The sequence below is a fragment of the Acomys russatus genome, chromosome 3, assembly GCF_903995435.1.
Source record: "Acomys russatus chromosome 3, mAcoRus1.1, whole genome shotgun sequence".
Classification (NCBI taxonomy): domain Eukaryota; kingdom Metazoa; phylum Chordata; class Mammalia; order Rodentia; family Muridae; genus Acomys; species Acomys russatus.
The window spans coordinates 26,763,878-26,787,592 of record NC_067139.1 but is presented as its reverse complement, the minus strand read 5'-3'; the positions used below and the strand labels follow the sequence as shown (position 1 = coordinate 26,787,592).

The following is a 23,715-nucleotide window of genomic DNA, read 5'->3' as shown; positions in this document are numbered from 1 at the left end:
ATGGTGGCTCACAACCATCTATAATGTGATCTAATGCCCTCTTCTGGCCTGCAGGTGTACATGCAGGCAAACACTGTATCCAATAAATAAATAAATAAATAAATAAATCTTTAAAAAAAATTTGTGGACTTGGCCGGGCGTGGTTACACATGCCTTTAATCTCAGCACCCAGGAGGCAGAGGCAGGGGGAATGCTGTGAGTTCAAGGCCAGCCTGGTCTACAAAGGGAGTCCAGGACAGCCAAGGCTACACAAAGAAACCTTGTTTTAAAAAAAAACAATGTGTGGACCTTAATGTTCTCAAATTATATGTCAATTTTAAAGACTCATGTTTATGCCACTTTTATGTAACGTCATAAATTATAACATTGTCTTCTCCTCTCCTCTCTCTCTCTCCTCTCTCTCTCTCTCTCTCTCTCTCTCTCTCTCTCTCTCTCCTCCTTCTCTTCTCTAGTGTTGAACTTGCTGTGCAGCCAAGAGTGCAGGTGAACCCGATTCTCCTGCCTCCACCTCTGGAAGCTGGAACTACAGGCCTACACCAACACATCTAGTCCTTCTTTTGTGCGTATATTAAATTGTCCTATATGAAAATACCAAACAGTCAGTATTTTTGACCTACAAAAATGCAAATTCTTATGGTCTAAACTAACCAATTTTTAATGGTTTTGGATTATTTCCTTAGATCACATTTTCAGAGATAACCATTGAGCAGAATTTTTCAACACAAAAGGCTGTAGGTGAACACTTGAGTCACTGCCATTCCACAAATGCATATTCACACTTTTTAAGGGGCTGGCTTGTGCCGTATTTTTTAATTATTTGCATTTTTAGTCACCTAAACATCTTCCCCATCTGTTTACACAGTCTACACACTCTAGAGTGCCCAGCGCTCTACTCTTTTTATGGTTCCTAACACAGTCTGCATCAGTATGTGTACAGGAACAGCCCTTAACTACAAAACAAAACAAACAAACAAACAAACAAAACCACTAATCACTGATCACTCCAGGAACACAACTGTTAGCCCTCAAACCTGATGCAAAGTTGCTTATTTAACGTATTAAAGTGGACCTGGCTGCCAAGTTCTCCCAGCATCCCCCAGTGCCCACCTGATTAAGGGCCCTTCTGGCTAGTATAACCCACCAACTACCCTAACTTCTTCTAGGCCAGGGGCTGGGCTGCCCTTCCCTATATAATCCAGCCATTTTAGTTACCTTTTTCCTCTACTGTTTTCACTGCTGGCTGTCCCAAGCCTGCTCTCCCCACAGGGCGGCTCAATGTCATCTTCACTCTCCACTATCCCAGATGCCTCTGCCTTTGGCAATGCTCTCCCTTTTCTGGCTGTGTTCCCTCTTTTCTCCTTCTTTCTTTTTCTTTTCTTTCTTTCTTTCTTTCTTTCTTTCTTTCTTTTTTTTTAACAATAAGTCTCCCCCACCGTACCTAGGAGCAGTCATGTCCTTTCCTCTTTCTTTCTTTTTTTTTTTTTAATCCAACAACAATTTTTTTTCTCTCACCTAGCATAGTACCTTGTGCATTTTACTCATTCATTCAACACACTTTTTCAAGTTTACACAAAGGACCAGTGGCCGTAAAGTGTAATAGTCTTTCAAAATTTTTCTGAACTAAATATTGCTTGCTTCAAATATCTCTTCTATTATCCCAGTAGTCTAGTTAACCTTACAGTTTCCATGCTAGGACCTTCTAATGTTTAGCAATGCTCTAATCCAAAACAAAAACTGTATCCCTATGTGCTGCGGCATGCCTTTAATCCTGTCACGCGGGGCAAGGCCAGTATGCTCTGCATAGTGAGTTTCCAGGCCAGTGAAGGCTAGTGAGACTTGTCTCAAAAACAAACAGAACTGAAAATTTAGCTGTAACTGTATTGACTCTGCAAACATAGTTTCCTATACCCTATGAATAATTCCCTAAACCGCAACACTAGGGAACTTGAGACCCCGGTAGTTAATCTAAGCCAGGCGAGTGGACAAGGACTTTTCACAGGTCTGCGAAGAACAAAGGAGTTATTAATATTCCTAAAGACAACTGCGTAATGAAAATGTTAATCGTGGCAGCCGAAAGCACGACGTAATTCTCTGAGTCCACCCTGCAGCGGAAAGTGGGTGGCTAAGGCACGCCCTAACCCCTGCGACAGAGGCAAGGTCACAGGAGGCCACAGCAAGGGAGCCGAGGGGCGTGCTGCTGCAAAGGCCAGCCCTGGAGAGGGTGTGGCTACTAGCAAGGGGCGTGGTTACATGGCAATGGAGGAGGCGTGGCCAGGGAGGGCCCAAAGGAGGTCGGTGGCTATGGGGAGGAGGCGTAGCACCGGCGGAAAGGGCAGGTCTGCGCTGCGACCCACGCTCGCTCCCGAGGCGACTCCTGGTCGGGACCGCGCAGGAGCGACATGCGTGCGCGCCTGGGCCTGTGACCCGCTCGGGGGATGGACAGCGGCTCCGTGGCGGGCGAGCCGCCGAAGCGCACGCTGGCTCGTCAGCGTCTTCTGCCCTCCGGCTGCGGAGTCCCAGCGCGCCCCGGCGTCTCCCCGCTGTCCGGCGGACGAAGCTGGCTGAGGCCTCGCGGACGGGCCGCCCGCGCGTCCCCGCTGCTGCTCCTCCTGCTCGTGCCCTCCCCGCGCCTGGCCGCCACCGCCCCGCGTAGGACGCTGGCGGAGCGCTCGCGCCCGGGCCACGCTGTCCCCGCGGCCGCGCTCGGCGCGGGCAGGAACGCGCAGGGCCGTCTGCCGCTGGGCGCCGGGCGTGTGGGCTCGCTCGCGAGCTGCCGGAGAGGTGAGGCAGGCGGGAGGGCGGGTCACCCAGGTGACAGGGCTCTGCCCACACCCGGGCGAAGGTTCGGAGCGCAGAGTCCGCGTGGCCGGGCACCGGCTGACATGAATACTCGGGTCTGCCCCTGTGCACCTGTTGGAGCCCAGGGAGAAGCGGGAAACGTGCTAGAAGTACCCAAGCATGCAGGTCCGAGGGGCGCAGATCCAGGAATGAAGGGGTAACATTACGCTTTGATTCCAAACTGTATTGATTCCTTCATGGCCTGCCGTCGCCCACTTTGTGCCTGGCACTTTACTAGCCGTTCGAGGTAATTCAACAAAATCTTTATTTTCCAGAGCTTACTTCATGCAAGATATGCAGCATGTATGTGTGTGCTTTGTATATGCATGTGCACTTATCCATTATTAATTTTACATGTACTAATTTGTTTGGCAAATACTATAAAGAAAAATAGAGGCATTGTGCTTAGGAATTGAAGAGGACCTCCGTTTGTGCGTTTAAGTTGGGTGACCAGAGTCCGATTCTTTGGTGTGTCATTTAAGTAATTGAAGGAGGCAAGGGACATCACTGAAATGCTTAAGATAAAGAAAGTAAAGCAGCTGGAATGTGCTCAGAGTAAATCGCAGATAAAATCTTATCCTGCAGGCTGGTCAGCAAGCATGGCATAATTACTTCTTGGGTAACCTGTTTCTGTCCATTAGTAGCCATCCGCACCAATGCTTTCTTTTTCTGCATTTTTCTATGAGTATTGCCTGCATCTAAAATTTAAGAATACTTATGGCCAGCGGAGAAACTCATAAATAGTTCCAAAGATGAAGGACGCTTTATACTCAGATGGGAAAATGAGCAGTGAGCATTATTTATGTCAGCATTTTGTAGGAATTAGAAGTTGGAGATGGGTCTGGTTTCTTACTTCTGTTCTCGCCTTTCTTTTTTTTTTTTTTTTTTTTTTTTTTTTTTTTTTTTTTTTTTTTTTGGCGGGGGCGGGGTTCAAGACAAGGTTCCTCTGTGTAGCCTTGGCTGTCAGCTGGACCAGACTGGCTTTCAGCTCAACAGCCATTCACCTGCCTCTGCCTCCCTAAGTGCTGGGATTGAAGGCAGGTGCCACCACCGTGCCGGGCTCAGTTCTTGCCTTCTACGGTCTATTTTGATTTGTTTTGTTTTGAGACCACTGGGCTGGCCTTGAACTCATATTGATCCCTTGTGCCACCCAAGTGCTGGCACTAAAGTCTAGGCTACCATGCCCTGCTTGCTGTACTTTTGACATGCTTGCCTTCCAATTTGTTCGGTTCTTATAATTTACCATTTTGGAGCAAAGGAAAGGGTTGTTTCTTCTTGTGACACCATTTTGGTATCATTTTTCAGTCATACATGAGGACAGATGCGCTCTTAAAAAGAGAAACAGCAGGAAGCTTTCATGCCCGTGTTTAAGCCATCCGCATTTTGTTCCTTTATCCTCTGCCCCTGGTTGGTTGGTTGGTTATGCTCTTCAGGTCCTTAGTAGATAGATGCTGTGCCCTGAACATTTGCAGTTGGTTTCTCACCTACGCAACACCCTCGTTCATTCCGTCGTCTCACATCTACTTGGACTTTCACAGTCGTGGGCTCTAACGCCCTCTGGCTATGATGAAGGTCTCCAGAAAGGAGACTTATGTCTTACATTCTACCTCACCTCAGGCTGCTGGCTTCCTGCTGGGGTTCCTGGGAATTCAGAACTGCTGAGTCCTCAAGTTTTTGCCTTGACAGAGAGCAAGGTGTCATTCCCCTCCCTCAGCAGGAGGAGTGGAAGGCCAACTGGGAAGTGGCCAGTCCTTTTCCCTACTTTTTAGAAAACAGCTTTCTTGAAAGAAGCTTGCTATTTCTGGTTCTAGTTGTTTCTGGAAAAAGAGAAGAAGAAGAAGAAGAAAAACCCTGTAAGTGTACAAATCACTGTTAGCATGAGTTAGTAGTGGGGCTGTGTGGGTCTGGGGGACCTAGCTCAGTGAATAAAATACTCAAGAGGACCAAACTTCAGGTCCCCAGAGCCCACATAAATTCTGGGCTTGCATAGCTACATTCCAGCAGGCAGAAGGCGCAGTTGTGGGCGGTCTCTAGCTATATCCTTGAGCTCTGGGTTCAACTGAGAGACCCTACCTGGGTGAATAAGGGACAGATTGATCAAGAAAGATGGCAGGCATCAATCTGAGGCTTCTACAGTCAGGCACACTTACGGTGCATATCTACCTGAGCACATGTGGGTGCTGGGAATTGAACCAGGATCGTCTGGAGGAGCAGCAAGTGCCCTTAACTGTCGAATGTTCTCTCCACCCCCTGTTATGATTGCTTTTGTACTGCTGTGTAGATACGGTAAAGTGAGGGTGGCGTTAATGTCTCATTAGAAATAAGGAACGGGGGACTAGAGTGACCTTGCCATACACTCTAGACCAGAGTGATTCCCAACCTGTGGGTCACAAGCCCTCTCAGGGCGTCAAATGACCTTTTTACTTGGGGTATATATCAGATGTCATACATGGCAGATGTGTACATTATGATTCATAGCAGTAGCAAAATTACAAGTAAATTATGAAGTAGCAATGAAACAATTTTATGGGTGGCGGGGGGGCGGGGGTTATCACAACACCAGGAGCTATATTAAAGGGCTGCAGCATTAGGAAGATTGAGAACTACTGCTCTAGACTCGTGTTTTCTAGCATCTCAAGCGGTAGAATAGTCTGGCAGAAAGCCGAGTAAGGTGGCCTAAGGAGGCACCTTGAGGAGCACTTTCCTTTTTTTTTTTTTTATCTCACCCCCCCAGCACCCCCCACTTCCCTAACTCCCCCCACCGTAGGTCTTTATATTCAACAGGCCTTTGGGGGTAGTTGGGGGGAGGGGCAATGACTCTTGAACTTCCTGCCTCTTCCTGAATGCTGGGATTTCAGGAGTACGCCACCACAGGCCATTTCATATGGTGTTAAGCATTGAATCCAGGGCCTCATGGGCACCAGGCAAGCCCCTCTACTGACTAAGCCTCACCACCAGCCCTAGACAGTCTTGCTGTGATCCTTGAGAGCTGCCTCTAGGGCTGGAATAGAGATGCGTTGTGGTGGAAAAGGCCCAAGCAGGAGTGAGTTCACTCACGTGAGTAGGTAGACTAGCCAGGGTTGTAACCTAGCTCCTAGAAGTTGTTATAATTTAGTTACAAAGTATACGGTTATCCCCGGCTTCCTGTCTGGAAGGTCCTCTGAAAATGCTAAAAAAATAAAATGAAAGCAGTAATTATGGCTGCCTCTGTACCACGCGGTCGACTACTGGATGAGGCAGATGTGGAAATACAGTACCAAATGCTGTGCCAGGGTATCCTGTGCCAGCTTGAAAAGTGGGTACAGGAACAAAACTGTTCTTTAACTGTGTGGAGGAAGTAACAAAGTTTATGCTAAAAGTATAGCAGCTGGGAAAGGAGGCAGCCGTGTTAAAACAGTCAGGTCAGGGCTTGGTAGCTGCAGGCCTTTAATCCCAGCACTTGAGAGGTTGAGGAAGGTGGATCGCTGTGAGTTCTAGGCCAGCCTGGTCTACAGAGTGAGTCTAGGACAGCCAAAGCTACACAGAGAAACCCTGTCTCAAAAAATAAGAGTGACTGTGGTTTGTTCACAGCAGGACATCCATCTGGCTCTGGGCACCTAATAAGGGCACACTCCTGTACACACACAGACACACACACTAAAATAAACAAAATAATAAAATGAAAGAATTGATGAGGGCAGAGGCAGGAGGATCTCTGTGTCTCTGAGTGGTCTACATAGAGAGTTCCAGAAGAACCAGAGCCACATAGAGAGGCCTTGTCTTTTTTTTTTTCCCCCAACCCAAATGTTATTCCAATTTAAAAACAAAACCATTTTTGGGTGCTTGGTTGGTTGGTTGGGTTGGGTTGGTTTTTTCAAGACAGTGTTTCTCTATGTAGCCTTGGCTGTTCTGGACTCCCTTTGTAGGCCAAGTTGGCCTTAAATTCACAGAGATCCGACTGCCCCGGCTCCCTGAATGCTGGGATTAAAGGTGTGCGCCACCACACCTGGCTCAAAACACAACTTTTAGTGGTTGGTGAAATACAACAAAACCAGGAAAACCCTGCAGTGTGCTTTGCTGTCTGCATCCGATGAAGACCCTGAAACAAGTTTCTAGGCTGGGATGGATCTGTGGCCTCAGAACTCGGAAAGCAGAAAGAGGCAAGAGGTCTCGAGTTCAGAGTCAACCCGGACTATATAGTGAGAACAAATAGAGTAAGGGGGTTGGGGCTCAGTAAAGTAGGAATTTAACTGCTAGCGATCTTCAAAACCAGCATGGATACAAAGGACAAAGACTGAGTTTTCTTTCTAAAGGTCAGCACCTGCCCTTGCACTTCTGGAAGTTCTAAGTAGGGCAGTTCAATGAGAAAATGAAACAACAAGCATCCACGCCAGAAAGCAGAAGTAAAACTCCTCAGACGGCATGACTTTGTCTGTAGAAATGACAGAACTCCCCTGAACAACCAGGAAAAACCAGAGTCCAGCAAGGCCCCAGTGAGTGCATGCTTCTGTATGTATGAGCTGCACACACTCTGAAAGAGAAGGTGGAACAGTTTAATTCAGTGAGTGACAATTAGTGAACGATCACAAATCACACACTCAGAAAATTATAGAGTGTGAATGGAGAGCTCGAAGACCCAAGTCAATGGGAAGATGTCTGTCTTTATTGGTCTGAGTTCTGTATTACTAAGATGACATTACCCACTAATTGAGTCACAGGATGCAATCCTCAAAGATCTGTGAAGTTCTTCGGGGAGGGGCAAAGCGTACTTATCCTAAATCCATGTGTAGTAGCCCAGCAAGCATGATAAAGCACAGAATCTACTTCCTGATGAGGACAGATGTTCTAGGTGGATCACGTCCACGGAAAGCCCAGAGGTAACGCTCACACACAGCCAACTGGCTTTCAACAGGAGGACAGTGTCAGTGAAAATGGTGCCAACAACCCAACTAGTTGTCTTTGCACAGAACTGTAGCACGGCTTGGCTACTTTTGGGGGAGTTCTTATATCTACCATCCCAATCTCCCAACACTAGGTAGGTGAAAAAGAAGGTTAGAGGGGAGAGGGGTCTCTTTAGACTACTTACTGGGATTAGGGGCATTGATTTCCTTGACGCAAATTGATCTTTACCGACAGGATATCCAATTTCTAAAGGTCTCTTGACAAACCAGAACAGCAGCCTCTCTTCCAGGCACCTCTGCCCTCTCTCCTGGCTCTGGCATTTTTAAGAGTCCCCAGAATTCCAAATATAAACTGTCCTCAGCTGGCAAAAATCACTTCCCTCCTAGAGCACAAGACAAATCATAGTTAGCGGTCGTGGACAGTCCAAAACAGTCCCAAATCCTACACATGGGGTTAAAACAAAAACATTCCCATAACTGGGGTTTCTAAGAAACTAAAATTCTCACTACATGGAACAATAAAGCTACCTCACTCACCCTGGATCACAGAGTTCAGTGTAAGAGCTAACGCTGGAAACCCCTCAGAAGAAAACGCGTGTCAATCTTCACACACTTGAATTAGCCAGACCTCTCTTCCACATGGCATCAAGGGTAGGAGCAGCAGAAGGGACAATAGTTTATTAGGATATCATCAAAATTGAACTTTCCAAAAGTTAGTTTAAAAAAAAAAAAAATACTGACAGAATAGGAGAAAGTATTTGCAAAATGTCTGATAAGGAACTTATTTTTAGAATATATGAAGAACTCTTCAAGTTTAGTAATGGAAAGATCAAAGCCCAATTAAAGTAGATGAAAGGCTGGGAAGATAGCTCAGTCGTTAGGCACAAGCCAGGCATAACAGTGGCCACAGGATCATTCATGAGAGCCACAAAGTGTAACCAGCACTCCCCCTTCAGCTATCAAGTGGATGAACTCTGTGGTATGGTTGGACAGTGGAGTAGGATTCAGTGACACAGAAATAAAGTGCCACCACATCCTACCACGTGGGTGACCATTAACCATCATGCTGAGACCACGTTGCATGACTCCATGCATGTGAAAACTACAGAGTATACAGGCAATAGGACAGAAAATAGATTTCTTTTAATTAATTTATTCATATTACATCTCGATTGTTAGCCCTTCCCCTCCCATTCCTCATCCCTCCCACTTCCTCCCTTCTCCCCTCCCCTATGTCTATGATTGAGGGAGACCTCCTCCCCCTATATATGCTCTTAGAATATCGAGTCTCTCCTTGGTAACTTGCTATCCTTCCTCTGAGTGCCACCAGTCCTATTGAGACTTTAGGCGAGAGTAGCTTGGAAGAATGGGGAAATAGTAGAAAATAGATTTCTGATTGTCTAGGGCAGTACTGGAGTGTGGGGAGGGGGGTTGGGTGTGGTGTCTCAGCCTGTGATCCCAGGACTTGGAGACTGGTGAGGCGAGGCAGAAGTACCACTGAGCTTGAGGCCAGTGTGGGCCCTTAGTTTGTTCCAGGCCAGTGTGGACTGCAGAGTGAGACCCTGCCTGAGACAGTTGGCGTACTGGCTTCAGGGTACAATTTCTGATTGGGGTGGAGAAAGTTGACTGTGGGAGATGAGTGAGTGAGCTACTCTAAACATACAAGAAACAATTGGATCTTACACAAGAAATGGGTTACGTCATACATGCGGATTCTGGCACTGTAATAACCAGAGAGGTTTCTGCAGTGTTGGAACATGATCTGTAGCATCGAAAAGCTATTGTTTCCCTCTAAGTCTGAGCTTACCTTCCCTTCTTTTTTTTTTTTTTTTCCTTCTAGAACTAAGCCTGTCTGCTGGGTGCCGGCAGCTGGAGCACAGAAAGGAGGGCTTGCCTTCCTCTGTGAGCCGGAAGCTCTACTTTGACACCCACACTCTGGTGTGCTTACTTGAAGCAAATGGTAAGGACCGGTCATTGGCTGCACCTTACGTCAGTGCAGCTTTCGTACTTCCTTTCCTTCCTAGTTATTTCTCTTTGGACTCTTAAGCCGTCAGGAAGCCTTTGGTTGGTGTTCCAGTTTGCTTTTGTTGCTGTGGTAAGCACCATAACCAAAACCAAGTTGGGAGAGGGAAGGGTTTATTTGGCTTACATGATACAGTTCCATCATTGAGGGATGTCATCAGTGAACTTGAGACCTTGGAGGAAAGCTGCTTACTGGCTTGCTCAGCATGCTTTCCTAAATAGCCCAGGCCCACTTGCCTAGGGGTGACGCTGCCCACAGTGGGCTTTGCCCTCTTAGATCAATTAGCAATTAAAAAGACGCTTCCACAGACATGCCAATGGGTCATGGAAATGGTTCTTCAGTTAAGGTTTGCTCCCTCTTCCCCGGGTGTGTGCAGTTGACAGCTGAAACTACAGAGAATTAGCCTCTTTTTTAAGTTTGTTTGTTTTTTTCTTGAGAAAGACACTTATGTGCTTTTCTATCCCAGGCTGCCCTCAAACTTACTGTATAGATGAGGGTAACCTTGAACTTCTGATCCTCCTCCCTCTACTTGGGATTACAGGCATAGACCACCATGCACCATGTATACAGTGCTAGGGAATAGAGCATAGTGCATGCTGGGTAATCACTTACAAGTTTACCTGCTTTCCCCACCCCCTACCTCCACCTCTGCTTAAGGAAGTTTTGGTTTTATCAATACAGTGGAGACTTTTTAAAAGAGTTTCTCTCTGAGGAAAAGACTACATTTTTGCTTGTTTGAGGATTTGTTGGTGTTTTTGTTTGTTTACTGTGGCTGGGGAGAGGTCAGAGGATAGCTTGCAGGAGTTGGTTCTTCCCTCCACCCGATGGATTCTGGGAATAGAATTCATGTCACGATTCCTGACGTCTTTATGCTCTGAGCCATCTCGTCTGTTCTGTTTTGGGTTGTGGTTTGGTTTTTGTGTTTGTTTCTTTTTTAATTTTTAAGATTTGTTTTATTTTTATTTATACATGTGGTGGGGAGGGTGCCCACCCCTGGAACTGGAGTTGCATATAGTTGTAAGCTGCCCAAAAAGGGTGCTGGGAAGAACAGCAGGTTCTCTTAACCATGGATAGAAAACTAACTAGCCCAGGACCTGACCTCGGCTTCCTAGCACACATGTAAACAGCCAGGCATAATGATGTGCCTTTAACCCCCCCTCACTGGGAGGGGAGACAGCGATCTGCAGAGCTGGCTGGCTAGGGCTCTGCCTAAGTAAGCCCGCTCTAGGCCCAGTGAGAGGCCCTACCTAAAAAATGAGGCAGAGAGTGGTTGAGGAAGACCCTCAGCTGTCAACCCCTGCTCTCCACATGTGCCTGCACACACACTCACACATAGTCCAAAACAGTTGTAACACAGACGCTGTCCCCTGAAAGTGCACCTGGAACATGGCCTATGATCTTACAATTAGTATTCAGAGAAATATGCTGATTACAGTTGACTATCGTATGACACATATATTCCTGAAACTAGGCTTTGAACTAATACAGAGTATGCCTTTGAAATAAGCATGTCTGAGTTCACTTCACTGAGTTTATTTGTCTAGTTGTACACATTACTGTCTGGAAAGCTTCTTTCTGTAGGTGAGCTGCAGTGCTCACTGCCTCTGTGGGGGAGGCAGACACCTTGGGTAGCTGTGTAGTTGCACAGGCCCGGCCCTCCTCAGCTTCTGTTTGTGTTCATCTGTACCACAGCCATAAAAAGGATCCCAAAGATCCTCTTGGTATCAAATGCAATAAGGTGGTAGATAGTGGGCTTTGGAAAAATGGGCAAACACTGTGCAATAGTTGGTTCAGCCTTTCTCATCAAGGCCTTTTCCACCAGGATGTCTTTCAGCCTAGAATTTAAGAGAAAAGTAGAGAAGAGACTGGAGGTGGTGAGGGGCGGGGGAACACGTAAAGTTGTCTTCATAAGCCAAAGTGTTCCTCTTGACTTGGAACCCGAGGACAGCATTAGAGATCACTGATGAACGTAGCCGCTGAAACACACCAGGTGTTTCCTCCTTGTCAGGGTGGCAGACATGTCGCAGCCTGTAGGTCTAGCCTCGCCCTCCCACCTCAACATTCTTTTCCTTTTTCTTCTGAGTTGAGACCTTCAGCGGAACATGAATGTTTCCTATGTCTTTGCCTTTGTCTTTGTTTTTTCCTCTGAGTCTGGTTGTTTCTGTGTGCTTGCCTAGGGTTCACCATTCAACAAGCAGAGATCATTGTGTCTGCGTTGGTCAAGATCACAGAGACGAATATGGAGATCATCCATAAAGATATGGTCACCAAGGTGCAGCAGGTAATGCGGGCACTCTGGGTTGACACACTGGAAATCCAAAAGTAGGATATGACTTGAAATAAGTACTCAAGTAGCTTTTTGGATAATCTTCTTCTGTTGAAAAATGTATGATAATTTTAAGTATAGTTCAGAGGCAAAAATTGTAACAAAAATATTTAGTTATTTATTATAGGCTTATGCTTGAATGCTCACTGCGTCAACACTGACCGTGGCAGGCAAGCTCACAGTAGTGGCTGGAGGTGTGGCCAGCACTGTAGGTGACAGTATGGTGTTCCTGAGTGCAGCCTCCCTCCCACTAAGCTGTTACTCGCTTGCTCTCTCTGCAGATGACTGTTCTCCTTGTTCTGTCACTTTGGAGCAGAGGGTGACTTTACCAGTCCCCTCTGTACCCACACTGTGCTGTTTGAGTTTCTTTGTAGCCCTGGTAGCAGGTAGAGGTGAGGAGAAGTGGGTTTGGGGGCCAGACTCAATTCCATGTTTTTTGGTTCTCCCTTTTTCTAGGAAATCACCCTTCAGCAAGTAATGTCTAAGATTGCCGACGTGAAAAAGGATATGATCATTTTAGAGAAGAGTGAGTTTTCAGCCCTCAGAGCAGAAAATGAGGTAAAACTACACTTCCCTGTGCTGAGACATTGAGCCACATACACCTAGGAGGGCACAAGAAAATAACTCACAGTGACTGTTCAGAGGGTGCAATGCCGAGCACATCATGATAAGAACGTTCCCAGCCCTGGAATTCCTGCCCAGGCTCCTTCCTGTCCCTCCTCTCAAGAGGAAACCTCGACCCTCGCTGATAAAAGCTCCACTACCTCTGCCCATTCTAGCCCTCAGTTTGATGGATGCATATACTGTGCCTTGCAATAGCAGAACCTCTGTTTTCATTGTCTGTGGTATTGTATTAATGTGCACATCATCCTGATGTGGTGGATATTGGGATCCCCCCCCACACACACACCAGTCTGAGGTGTTAGGAATAGGTAGTTCTACAAAATGCCCCTTTCCTACCAAAGGTAAATAGATAAATATTTATTCCTTCTAAGTCTTTTTATGTTTATGGGTGTTTTCCCTTTGTGTGTGTTCTTTGTCCCACTTGAGTGCACTACTCATAGAGACCAGAAGTTGTCAGACCCTCTGGAAGTGGAGGTGCAGATGCTTGTGAGCTGCTGTGTGGGTGCTGGGAACCAAACCTGGCTCCTCTATAAGAACAACAAGTGCTCTTAACCACTAAGCCATCTCTCCAGCCCCATTGTGTGTGTGTGTGTGTGTGTGTGTGTGTGTGTGTGTGTGTGTGTGTACACAATGGGTGTGTGCATTTGTGTATTCCCATATTCTTGTGGAGGCTACAGGACGACTTTGTGGGGCTCGCCCTCCCCTTCCACCTTTCCGTGGGTTTGGGGGGATTGAATTCAGGCTCTTAGGCTTGCAAGACAAGTGCTTTCCCCGCCGAGCAAGCAAGCCCACCAGCCCTCTGTGTCTCTTTCGGCTGTGTGCGCGGCTTAGGGAAGTGCCGTCTGTGCATCTCGCTTGCGTCTTCAATCTTAGTAGAGTACGGTAAGGGAGGCTCATTTGTTGCTGGCTGAACTCACACAGTTGTCTTTGAGCCCAGCTCATAGAGGGCAGAATTGGTGGAAAGAAAAAGCAAAGGAGGAATTAAAAAGAAAACAGGGTTCCTGAAGACAAATGTGTGTGTCACAGATAGCTGTTCCTCAGGTGGATGGATCCTCCAGAGGGAGTCGGGCTGCTTTCCTGGGCTGCACCTGCAGCATAGGATGACTATAAATGGGGCTTCTGTTTAGTTACTTAGTTTTGATTTTGTTTTTTTTGAGACGAAGTCCTTTTGTGTAGCCCGAGCTGGTATTCTACTGACATATAGCCTAGGCTGGCCTCAAATTCGTTGCACAGCCTCCTGCCTCAGTGTCCCAGTGCTGAGATCACAGGCTGCACGCCAACACCCAGCATGGGTAGTTCTGTGTCCTGAACATAGTCATGTTGTGTAAGTGAAGGGGTTGGTGAACTTGGGCTTAAATCTTTGCTGTGATGTTTGTTTTATGTTTTTCCTCTAACTGCCACATGTCCTTGACTTCTTCGTCTTCTTCTTACTGTGTTTTTAGAAAATAAAACTCGAACTACACCAGTTAAAACAACAAGTGATGGTAAGTTCTCCTTCTTGTCCTCAGGCATATATGTAATTTTATGTACTTATTAATAGGTAAAACATCATAAATACAACATACATGCTGGAAAGCTCCTCAGTTCTATGTGGAATGTGCATAATGTACTTCCAAAGCACACCTCAGGGGATGTGTTAATTACCCATGCCCATGGCCACAGTCGTTAAGGAAATTGTGTTGTAAGAGGGTGTATTTGTCTTCCTTGAGACAGGGTCTCACTGTGTGTAACTCCAGCTCCCCAACTCATCCTGTGTCTCCTGAGTGCTGGGGTTTGCCACCAAGCCTGGCTAAATCATTGTAAACCAAACCTGCTCTAGAACGGCCATGCAGATCCCTGAGAGCCTTCTAGAAGAGGGCGGCTTTGTAGGATTCCCTGTGGGTTTAGAAGGTTGCTGGCCCAACAGTTGCTTACTTTGTAAACCAATAAAGAACAGTGGTATAATAAAAGACTTAGGTGGCTCTTAGTGAGAGCGTTATGTAACAGAGTTGAATATGTGCTCCTCTGGTGCATCTGTACTTTCTGAAATGCTCTAAAGATGAGGGGCTGGAGAGATGGCTCAGAGGTTAAGAGTACCACCTGCCCTTCAATTCTCAGCAACCACATGATGGCTCACAACTATCTATAATGTGATCTGGTGCCCTCTTCCAGCCTGTAGGCGTACATGCAAGCAGAACACCGTATACATAATAAATCAAATTTTTAAAAAAAGAATTTCAGATGCCAAAGGGGAGGTTATAAACTACCAGGCTGGTGTTGGGGTCGAGGGGATCATCTGTTCAGATAACTGAGAGGTTTCTCTGAAGCCTCTGGCATGTCCCTGCTGGCCTGGCTCCCTTGGGTTAGGCATCAGGCAGGTCCTAGGCTTCAGATTCTTACGCTGGCTTTTTACATTTTCTTTGTCATCTGCCCTCTGACCAGGATGAAGTGATCAAAGTCCGGACAGATACCAAATTAAACTTCAATCTAGAAAAGAGCAGAGTAAAAGAATTGGTATGTTCCTTTACTAAAAGTAAATTATTAATTTACATTTTTTAAAGTGGAATGCCTGTTGAAGTCTTAATCTTATATGCAATGCACAAATATCATTAGACGCTTGTCCATTTATGAGAGTTTACAACTTGATTTCAGATGTTAATTACATTTTAGAGCGGAGCTTAAATTTGGTTTCAAGAGTAATATTTAAAGAGTTGATCAAACTGAATTTGAAACTTTTATTTCAAAGATAGTAGATTATATTTTATGTAGATGTCAGTAAGATAATTACACTCAATCTATTTAGTACTAATTAAATTCCGTAGCCCCTAACTTTTCAAAAGTTAGCTGATTTTTTAACTTGGGTAAAATTGCTATTACATTAAAATTCTATGCTGAACTTTGGTAAAGCATCTTTCTTTTTGGTGTTTTTGAGACAGGGTTTCTCTTTGTAATTAGCCCTGGCTGTACTGGACTCGTTTTATAGACTAAGCTGGCCTGGAACTCAAAGCGATCCATCTGCCTCTGCCTCTGCCTCCTGAGTGCTGGGATTAAAGGCGTGTACCACCATGCCCAACCTAGTAAAGCATATTTCTATATATACTATACTATACTATATACACTGTACAGTGGTTGTGTGTTTTAAGGGATATATATTGGGTTGCTCTGGTGGATTTTTTTTTTTTTTCATCAGTTCTGAGACTCAAACTCTGGGCCTCACACTTTCTGCTGCGTTGCCAGTGAACCAGTACACACCACACACACACACACACACACACACCTGCACTTTCTTCCTGGGCTACAGCATCACCCACATTCTGTCAATTTTTTATTCCTGTCTGAGTTTTCCTGTCTTGCTCCGACCCTCTTTAGCTTGAGTGACATGAGAAGGTAACATTCTTACTTGTAACATAAGAAAGCTGGGGCACATGGGCATTTTTGCACCAACGAGAACCGGATCGTGTGCAGCAGATGAGTCCGCCCAGCTCTTCGCCCTCCTGTCATTTTTCAGTCTGCCTCCCATCAGAATGTGTCATGGTGATGAATGACACAATCCTGGAACCCAGACAAGTGCGTGAGTGTAGCCAGAGCTGCCCCTGGAGCTCAGTGGTTAAGTTGAGCTTTGTCATACAAAATAACCGCCAAGCCCATTGTCTGCACTCACAGTCTTGTGACACTGCTCAGGCGCAAAGATCTAATCACCCAACAGTCACCCACACCTTCAACAACCTCCTTGACTGGTGTCTGAAAGAGAAACTCTGGGCTGCGTTTCGCTGCAGTTCACTTGGCTTAGAAAGATGGTAATGTGCTTGTGCTTACCCACACTGGAGAGAAGTCTATCTCAGAGATTGGGAGCTGGATAGGATTTGCTGAGTGAGGACGCCAGCTTTGCTGCTCTGAAGCACAGGGCAGCACGGTGTGGTGCCACTAGTAAATGTGTGACCATGCGCTAATGCAAAGGAGAGATTTGACTTTCTTACCTTTTGGTAAAGTTAAAGTATTAAGTTCAATTTTAAATTAGGGCTGAGGTTGTAACTCAGTGTCAGAGCACTTACCTAGATGTGCAAAGCCCTGGGTTTAATACTCAACATAGCCAACAAAATTTAGCCATGGTGATATTTACACCCAGTAGAATACTGCGGTTCTGGAGTTCCAGGATATGGGCCATAGAAGTATCATTTTGATAGTCGTGACAGTGTCGAGATGTAGGCCTTTCTTTTCCCTGTGTATTTGTTAATGCTGTTTGAACTTAAAGGTGTACAGACCTTCGAGCTCCACTCTGCCCTCTGGTGGTGATGTGATGAATGACACCGATCCGAAATCCTCTGAGTTTATGTAATCAATTAGGGTCCTTAGTCACTGGGCTGGTCCTTAGTTCAGGATTCCAGAGTTTGGGGACAAGATTTTACATCTAACCAATGCATTTTTACATTTATTGCCCCTGTGGTTTGAAGACAACATTTTATAGCTAAAAATGTTCTAGGTACTTCAAGACATGAACATTTTACTCAACAACAAAATTGTCTTTAAAATGTTCATTTGCACTGCAGGTTGCCATTTGCAAAGTTACATACTAATGCTCATTATTACGGAAACACGTGTGGTTTTTATTTTATTGTCAACAGAGCTGACGAGCTCTGTTCACTAGCATTAATAGCTAATAACTTTCAGGAACACTAGGCTGCAGTTCCCCAAGATTCTTTTGGTTGTTGTTAAGGCAGTCTGGGATGCTTTGCTGTATCTCCTGCATCCCAAGTTGTCCTTTGTAACAACAGTATATCTTGTTACAGAATCATATTTCTTGAGCTATTTTTCCCTAATATTATATTGCTCCTCTCATTTCTATAAGTGTCAGTGATGTCTGTTATGCTTCTAATTATGGGAGCATCGTTCCTCAATTAAATTAGTAGTGCCCCTCCCCTTTATTGGCCCTCCCAAACCCAAAAATATATTGATCAATACCTGGATAACTGGGGCCCAGGAAATGCTGTTCTTATTGTGGGCAGGACCTGGTGGTATTATGGCCAAGAGATAAAACAAGAAAGAGCAAAGAGAAGCAGAAAGGGGCCACGGGCCACACATCAACAGCGTCTTGGTTTCCTTTGTGGTGCTGTGAGAAACACCATGACCAACAGCAACCTGGCGAGGAAAGGGTTTGTTTCCGCTTACAGCCTGTAGTCATCCTCTGAGGAAGTCAGGGCAGAAGCCTGGAGGCAGGAGCTGATACAGAGGCCATGAAGGGGTGCTGCTTACCGGTGTGTTCCCCATGGTTTATGCGGTGACGCAGGGTGACAGTCTTCTGTTAGATGTTCCCAGAAGCAATGAGGACTGAACGTTGAAGGCACCGGAAAGACAATGGGCTAGACACTAATCTTGCTGCATGTTTGTTTCAGTATTCATTGAATGAGAAGAAGATGCTGGAACTGAGGACAGAAATAATGTCCCTGGTAAGGACTGAGGCTGACTTTTCTGTCATCCCATTCATCTTTGCTTCTCCCCATGCATGGCTTTGGGGTTAATCATTGTCTTACGTGTTACAGGAGGATGTGCACATTATAGTAAAATGTCTGTAAAAATTACTATCATAGCAATTTTATGTGCATATTTTAAAGATTTACTTTGTGTGTGTGTGTGTGTGTCTGCGCGCACACGCACGCACATGTGCGCACACACGCGTGCATGTGAGTATGGTTGCCTGTGGAGGCCAGAAGAGGTCATTGGAACCCTGGATCTGGAGATACAGGAAATTGTAAGCTGCCCAACATGGGTGCTGGGAACCAAACTGCAATCCTTTGGAAGAACAGCAAATGCCCTGAACTGCTGAGCCCCTTCTACATCCCCGGTGTCGTTTATTCCGCAAAACTGATCTTTTTCTTGGAAGGGTTACACAACTATGCATACACCTATAGGGGTCAGAGGTCAAGTGTCCACAAAAAGTCTTTCCTTTCTGTTTCGAGACAAGGTCTCCCGCTGAACACGGAGCTCAGTGACTGCCTAGACTGGCTGGCCAGTGAGCTCCCAGCATCCTCTTGTCTGCCTCTCAGCACTGGAATTACGGGCACACGTCTGGACATCTGGCTTTTGCATGGGTCCTGTCTCGGGTTCTCATACTTGAGTGGCAAACGCACTACTCATCAAGCCATCTCTCCAGCCCCCAAAACTGTGCCTCTTACACCCTAATTCTCCACCCACAACAACCTCTCTCTCCCAGCCCCAACAACCCCATCTCTGCTTCCCTGTGTTTACTCTTCTAGGTAATCTTGTGTAAGTAGAGTCAGGTGGTGTATGTCACCCGATTGGCTTCAGTTAGTGGCACGTCCTGGGTCTGTCCATGTCACTGCACATGGCAGAACTTCCTTCTCTTAAGACAGAGTTGTGTTCTGTTGTACTATCTATCACATGTCATTCAGCCCTCTGCTGATGCACGCTAGAGTTCTTTTTGTCACTTGGCTGCTTTGTAAAATGTGACAAGTGTGCATGACTAGACATTGTTTTAGATTTTCTGCTCTGGGTTCTTTGGGGGCAAACAGCCAGTAGTTGATTAATGTAGGACTTTCAGACTTAACAAAACAGAGTCATGTTAAATCTCAGTGATTGACAAATGGCAAAATATAAGACACTCCTTATATTTTTAATTTACAGCCTGAATTAAATCTTCTGTGTGTGTGTGTGTGTGTGTGTGTGTGTGTGTGTGTGTGTGTGTGTGTTTCCACATACATTGCATAGCTTAGCATTAGAGTGTGTATGTAGCTTATGGGGCGGGGCATACCCGTATTGGGTTGCCTAAGACCTGTGCTGCAGCTGACATCTGCGGGATACGAGGATCCCCCTCTGAAAAGCTCCATTTCCTTATTATTTGCCTGCATTGATGTCAGTAAGAAACTACTTATCCTTGGATTTTCAGTAGAATGTTCTCCGTCTTTATGCATCAGCATACCAGCCAGAGTCACTGCCCACGGAAGGCTAAATGTGTGGCCTGGAGCTGTCTCATGTTTGGAAGGGCATGAGTCAGCTCCTGGTGGCTGAGCCTCGTGTTAATAAAACACTTGATGTTTGACCTGTGAGAGGTTTGACCTGTGAAAGAAGACAGCCTGGAGAGATGTGGCTAGAAATAGGATCAAGACAGTGCCGTTGCTATCAAATCTAAGGCCTTGTTCATTTCTGAGCAGAACTTTTGAGGTCATTGTCCCCTGCAGGGGCTAGTGAGGGACTAGACGTCACTGGCCTCATAGTGCCACAGTGTTGCAAGCAGTCTCTGACCCTCAGAAGCCTCTTCACGGGCATTATTCCCCTCGGTTCTCTCAATAGCTCTTGTGGAGGCCACACCAACAGTGGCTCGTTGGCTTATTTTGTTTTTAATTCCCTTTTGCCATACAGAATGAAGCTGAGGTAGGAGACGGTGAGGCCCCGGACAGTGCGGTGTGGCCCAAGACTGGCAGAGCCGGGGCTAAATCCCAGCTCCAGCTGACAAACCAGGGCCACACCCCACTGAGAAAGAGCCCTGAGTCAGAGCAACACTCACAGGCTCTAATGTTCTCAACCTCTTTGCTTTAAAAGCACGCCCAGCAAGATAGAGCCCTGACCCAGACAGACCGGAAGATAGAGACCGAGGTGGCTGGCCTCAAGACCATGCTGGAGGCACACAAGCTCGATACAATCAAATACTTAGCAGGTAAGATGCTTCACAGCCAAGTATTTAAAACAACTGAATAGAACGTAGTTAGCGTCATAGATCGCTCGAGGGCGGGCAGCGCATGTCATTGGCTGACACCATTTCTCCTGCCTTAACATATTTTTGTTGCAGCCTACAACAGGTAAAGTACCTCCTTTAATTGGCATTTGTCTTCCTTAATAATAAAGATACCCCTGTACTTTACAATTAATGGGACCTCAACTTCGGTAAGATGCTGTCCTTTCTTGGTGGCTTAGGGATTTCAGTGACGTTCTGTACAGGGAATAGTTTACACATAAAATGGAAGGCCTTTGATTTTTGGCCATCCTACTTCCTTGGTGACACTTTGTGGGGCTGGTACCCATGTGTGCACCTGCAGAGGCCAGAGGATGACATGGCTTCTCTGTTCTGTCCCTCCCTACTTTGTTCCCTTGTGGCACCCACAATCCTGTATTTGCCCTCCCCCCCCCCACCCCCGCCCATGCGCAGGCCGAGCTGGCATTAGTGCATGCACAGCTTTTCACAATGGGTTCTGGGGACTCACACTCAGCTTGCAGGTACTGAGCCGTCTCTCCAGCCACAGGACAATCTTGTAAAGAAGTTATTTTTGCTTTTGTAATTTTTAAGCCGAAGAAGGAATATTGGCTTTAAAAAAATCACTATTTCAAGTTAGTTCTAACATTTCAGACTAATCAGGTATGTTAAGTTATAGCGGTATTTAACAGTGGATTTTGCTCCTTATAGTGACATGCATAGCACACAGATGTGCACTTTGATCCTACTGTTGTTGTGATTCTAGCTTGTATTGAAGTGTCTTCTTGACTACTGGACACCTTGGTACCTCGCATGGTACCGGACAGATGCCAGTTGCCAGGTGGAGACTTATTCTTTAATAAGCAGTGTTTCGCAGATTGCAACCTGTCAGTCAGTATACTGTTTCCAGGTCTTGACTGGCACAAGGAGAGAGGAAGGTGTGTGTGTGTGTGTGTGTGTGTGTGTGTGTGTGTGTGTGTGTGTGTGTGTGTATGCACACACACGCATGCACAAGGTTACTAAGTAGCCAGCCATCCCTCCTCACGCAGCCCTCTAAGTGGCTCTGACACCTGGAACAGTGCAAAAAGAAAATCCCTAAGAGGGACTTAAGGGGCTAACAGTCTCTCAATTGTCTTTTCTTGCAGGGTCTGTGTTTACGTGTCTAACAGTAGCTCTGGGATTTTATCGCCTGTGGATATAATAAAGTGTCTATTTAAAGAAAATTTTATTGTTTTTGCCTTAAAAGTACAAGATAGTTGGCCCACCTCCACCCCCCTTTTTATTGTTTCACGTTTTAATCCTAACTTGACATCGTGCATATTATTTATTTCTCTGCAAACTGTGGACCCACAGCCAAGGTGAAGAAGGATTTCTTAATCAATCTTTGGAGCATCTCTGTTTAGTTGGTTTTTTTTGGCTGAGCAATGTGGACACTTTCAAGACTCCATTCAACCAGACCAATGGACTTGGTCTAACCTGCAGTGTATGACAAAAATAAATACTGGTACAATTTGCTACAATTGTTTGTAATATGGAGAACTTAGGAACTCATTTTGAAAACAAGGTAGCTTTAAATCTAAAGAATCATTGGAATTCAACCCAGAACATCAGCCCTGCTGTGCCTTATCAACAGCCACTCACTCCCAGAGCAGCCTCACTTCTGCTCAGCAGCTGCAGCGTTAATGATGCAGCTACCATGATACACCTTAGGGGCCTTTGTCTTTGGGTTTTCATTGTCTTAGTAGCGTTGTTAATGTGACTTGCAGCTGGAAGTCGCAGTACATAATGAGCTTTGTAATTCTAGCACAAGTGCTTTTTCTGCCTGCCACTCAAGTGTTTTTGGTTCTGAGACCAGTTCTTGCTATTTAGCGCAGCCTGGCTTGGAACTCCCAGACCTGCCTCAGTGCCGCCCATCTTTACCTTTCAGCACAATAGCTTTCCCTCCCTCTCCTTCCTCTTCCTTTCCTCATGATGTGGGAGTTTAACACTCTAGGTAGGTGGCATTACCTACCTAGAAAACTTGTAATTCTTGAAATGAAACCCTGCTTGGGTGTGTGGTTCAGTGTGAACTTCCTTCTGGTGAATTCCACCTGCTTTGTATCAAATGACACGCTGCACTTTCCTCCTGTGGGATACCTAGACAGTGTACTCAGCTTTTAGGATGAGGACACCTTTGCCTTTGAGAAGCTCAGGTTGTCCCTTGCACGGTGGGAGAGCTCCCAGGCCTGGCAATGGCCTTCTCTGCATCGATTTCTTTTGTGGCGTCCTCACGCCCACCTCACCTCTACATTTGAAACAAACAAATCCTGGCGCAGTGGTTGTTTTGGAGAAGTGCATTCTCCTCTTGTTTAAATTGTTGGCACGCAGATGAGCGTGAGCATTTAGGAAACCGTGACACTTGGGGGCCCTTCCTGGCTTGCCCCGCACAGGCACAAACGCACAAGCTGGCGCACGGTGCAGAAACCGCAAGAGACTGTGCCGTCAGATTGGTAGAATAAATCAACCCTTGTCACTGTTCCAGCCACACTGCTAAAAATAAAAGCCACCTTTTGTTCCTTGGATGTAATTTCCAAGTTTGAGAAATCATTAAGCCCTTGCCTCTTTCGAAAACATTTGCATGAAAAGATTCTGAGTCCCACATACTATGCAAACCAGGTGCTTCTGTTTGAGAACAATATCAGGGTGAAATAGGAGTTTATCCTTTCCAAGTAGAACCCCCCCAAAAAAAAGTCTCAACCACCTGATAAAATACTTTGCTGATGTGTTCTCTCCCTCTTTCAGAAGTGTCCCCAAAGACAGCCCATCCAGCAGTTGCTTTACACACTGCAGGCCTCCACGGTGCCACCCCAGTTTCACCACAGTTAACTGCTTCGTGTCAGCACAGCTTTGGAGAATGAGCCCAAAGCCCACGTGTTCTTAATAAAGACCAACTCCTGGGAGGAAAAAGTACCGTGTGCAGTTAGGTTTTACAGTATTGGATAGGTTAAAAATAGAGGGCACATTTCCTCATGTCCTGATCAAGTATTCTTTAGGGAACACGTCCTTATGTCTGCTTGAAGTGTCCACACTGCCCCTGTTCGCAGCGGGCTTGTGTCGTCTTTGATTTTGCTCTAGAGTTCTTTGTAGCACATTACAGTGTCCTTGCTGTTGAGGGTGTGGGGGGGCACACATATCTGAAGTTTAGGAGAGTTCAGGACTCTGTCCCCTTGATTTCCTAGTGGAGCTGAAAAGCGCTGAGCTATAAATACACGATTGCTGCTTTGGACACAGGAACAGTGGGGATGGTGTGACCAGACACTACCCTGAAACATGCTGAAGCTTCAGAGCTCTTAGGAAATGCCTG

At 46.0% G+C, this 23,715-nt stretch overlaps 1 protein-coding gene across 1 annotated transcript; it reads left to right on the top strand.

Moving 5' to 3' along the window:
• Window positions 1–2,314: 2,314 nt before the first annotated feature.
• On the top strand, window positions 2,315–21,643 carry Mcur1 (mitochondrial calcium uniporter regulator 1). Its single transcript, XM_051170602.1, has 9 exons — window positions 2,315–2,781; window positions 9,559–9,678; window positions 11,919–12,022; window positions 12,524–12,625; window positions 14,134–14,175; window positions 15,113–15,184; window positions 18,061–18,114; window positions 20,225–20,339; window positions 21,518–21,643. The coding sequence occupies exons 1-9, from the start codon at window positions 2,436–2,438 to the stop codon at window positions 21,571–21,573; spliced, it is 1,011 nt and encodes a 336-aa protein (XP_051026559.1). The 5' UTR covers window positions 2,315–2,435; the 3' UTR covers window positions 21,574–21,643.
• Window positions 21,644–23,715: the final 2,072 nt, after the last annotated feature.

Bases quoted from the DNA above. Each gene is read 5' to 3' on its own strand.
- Mcur1 (XM_051170602.1), top strand. From the start codon at position 2,436: ATGGACAGCGGCTCCGTGGCGGGCGAGCCGCCGAAGCGCACGCTGGCT. The intron at 12,626-14,133 runs GTAAAACTACAC...CTGTGTTTTTAG, and splicing joins CCCTCAGAGCAGAAAATGAG to AAAATAAAACTCGAACTACA. The intron at 14,176-15,112 runs GTAAGTTCTCCT...CCCTCTGACCAG, and splicing joins AGTTAAAACAACAAGTGATG to GATGAAGTGATCAAAGTCCG.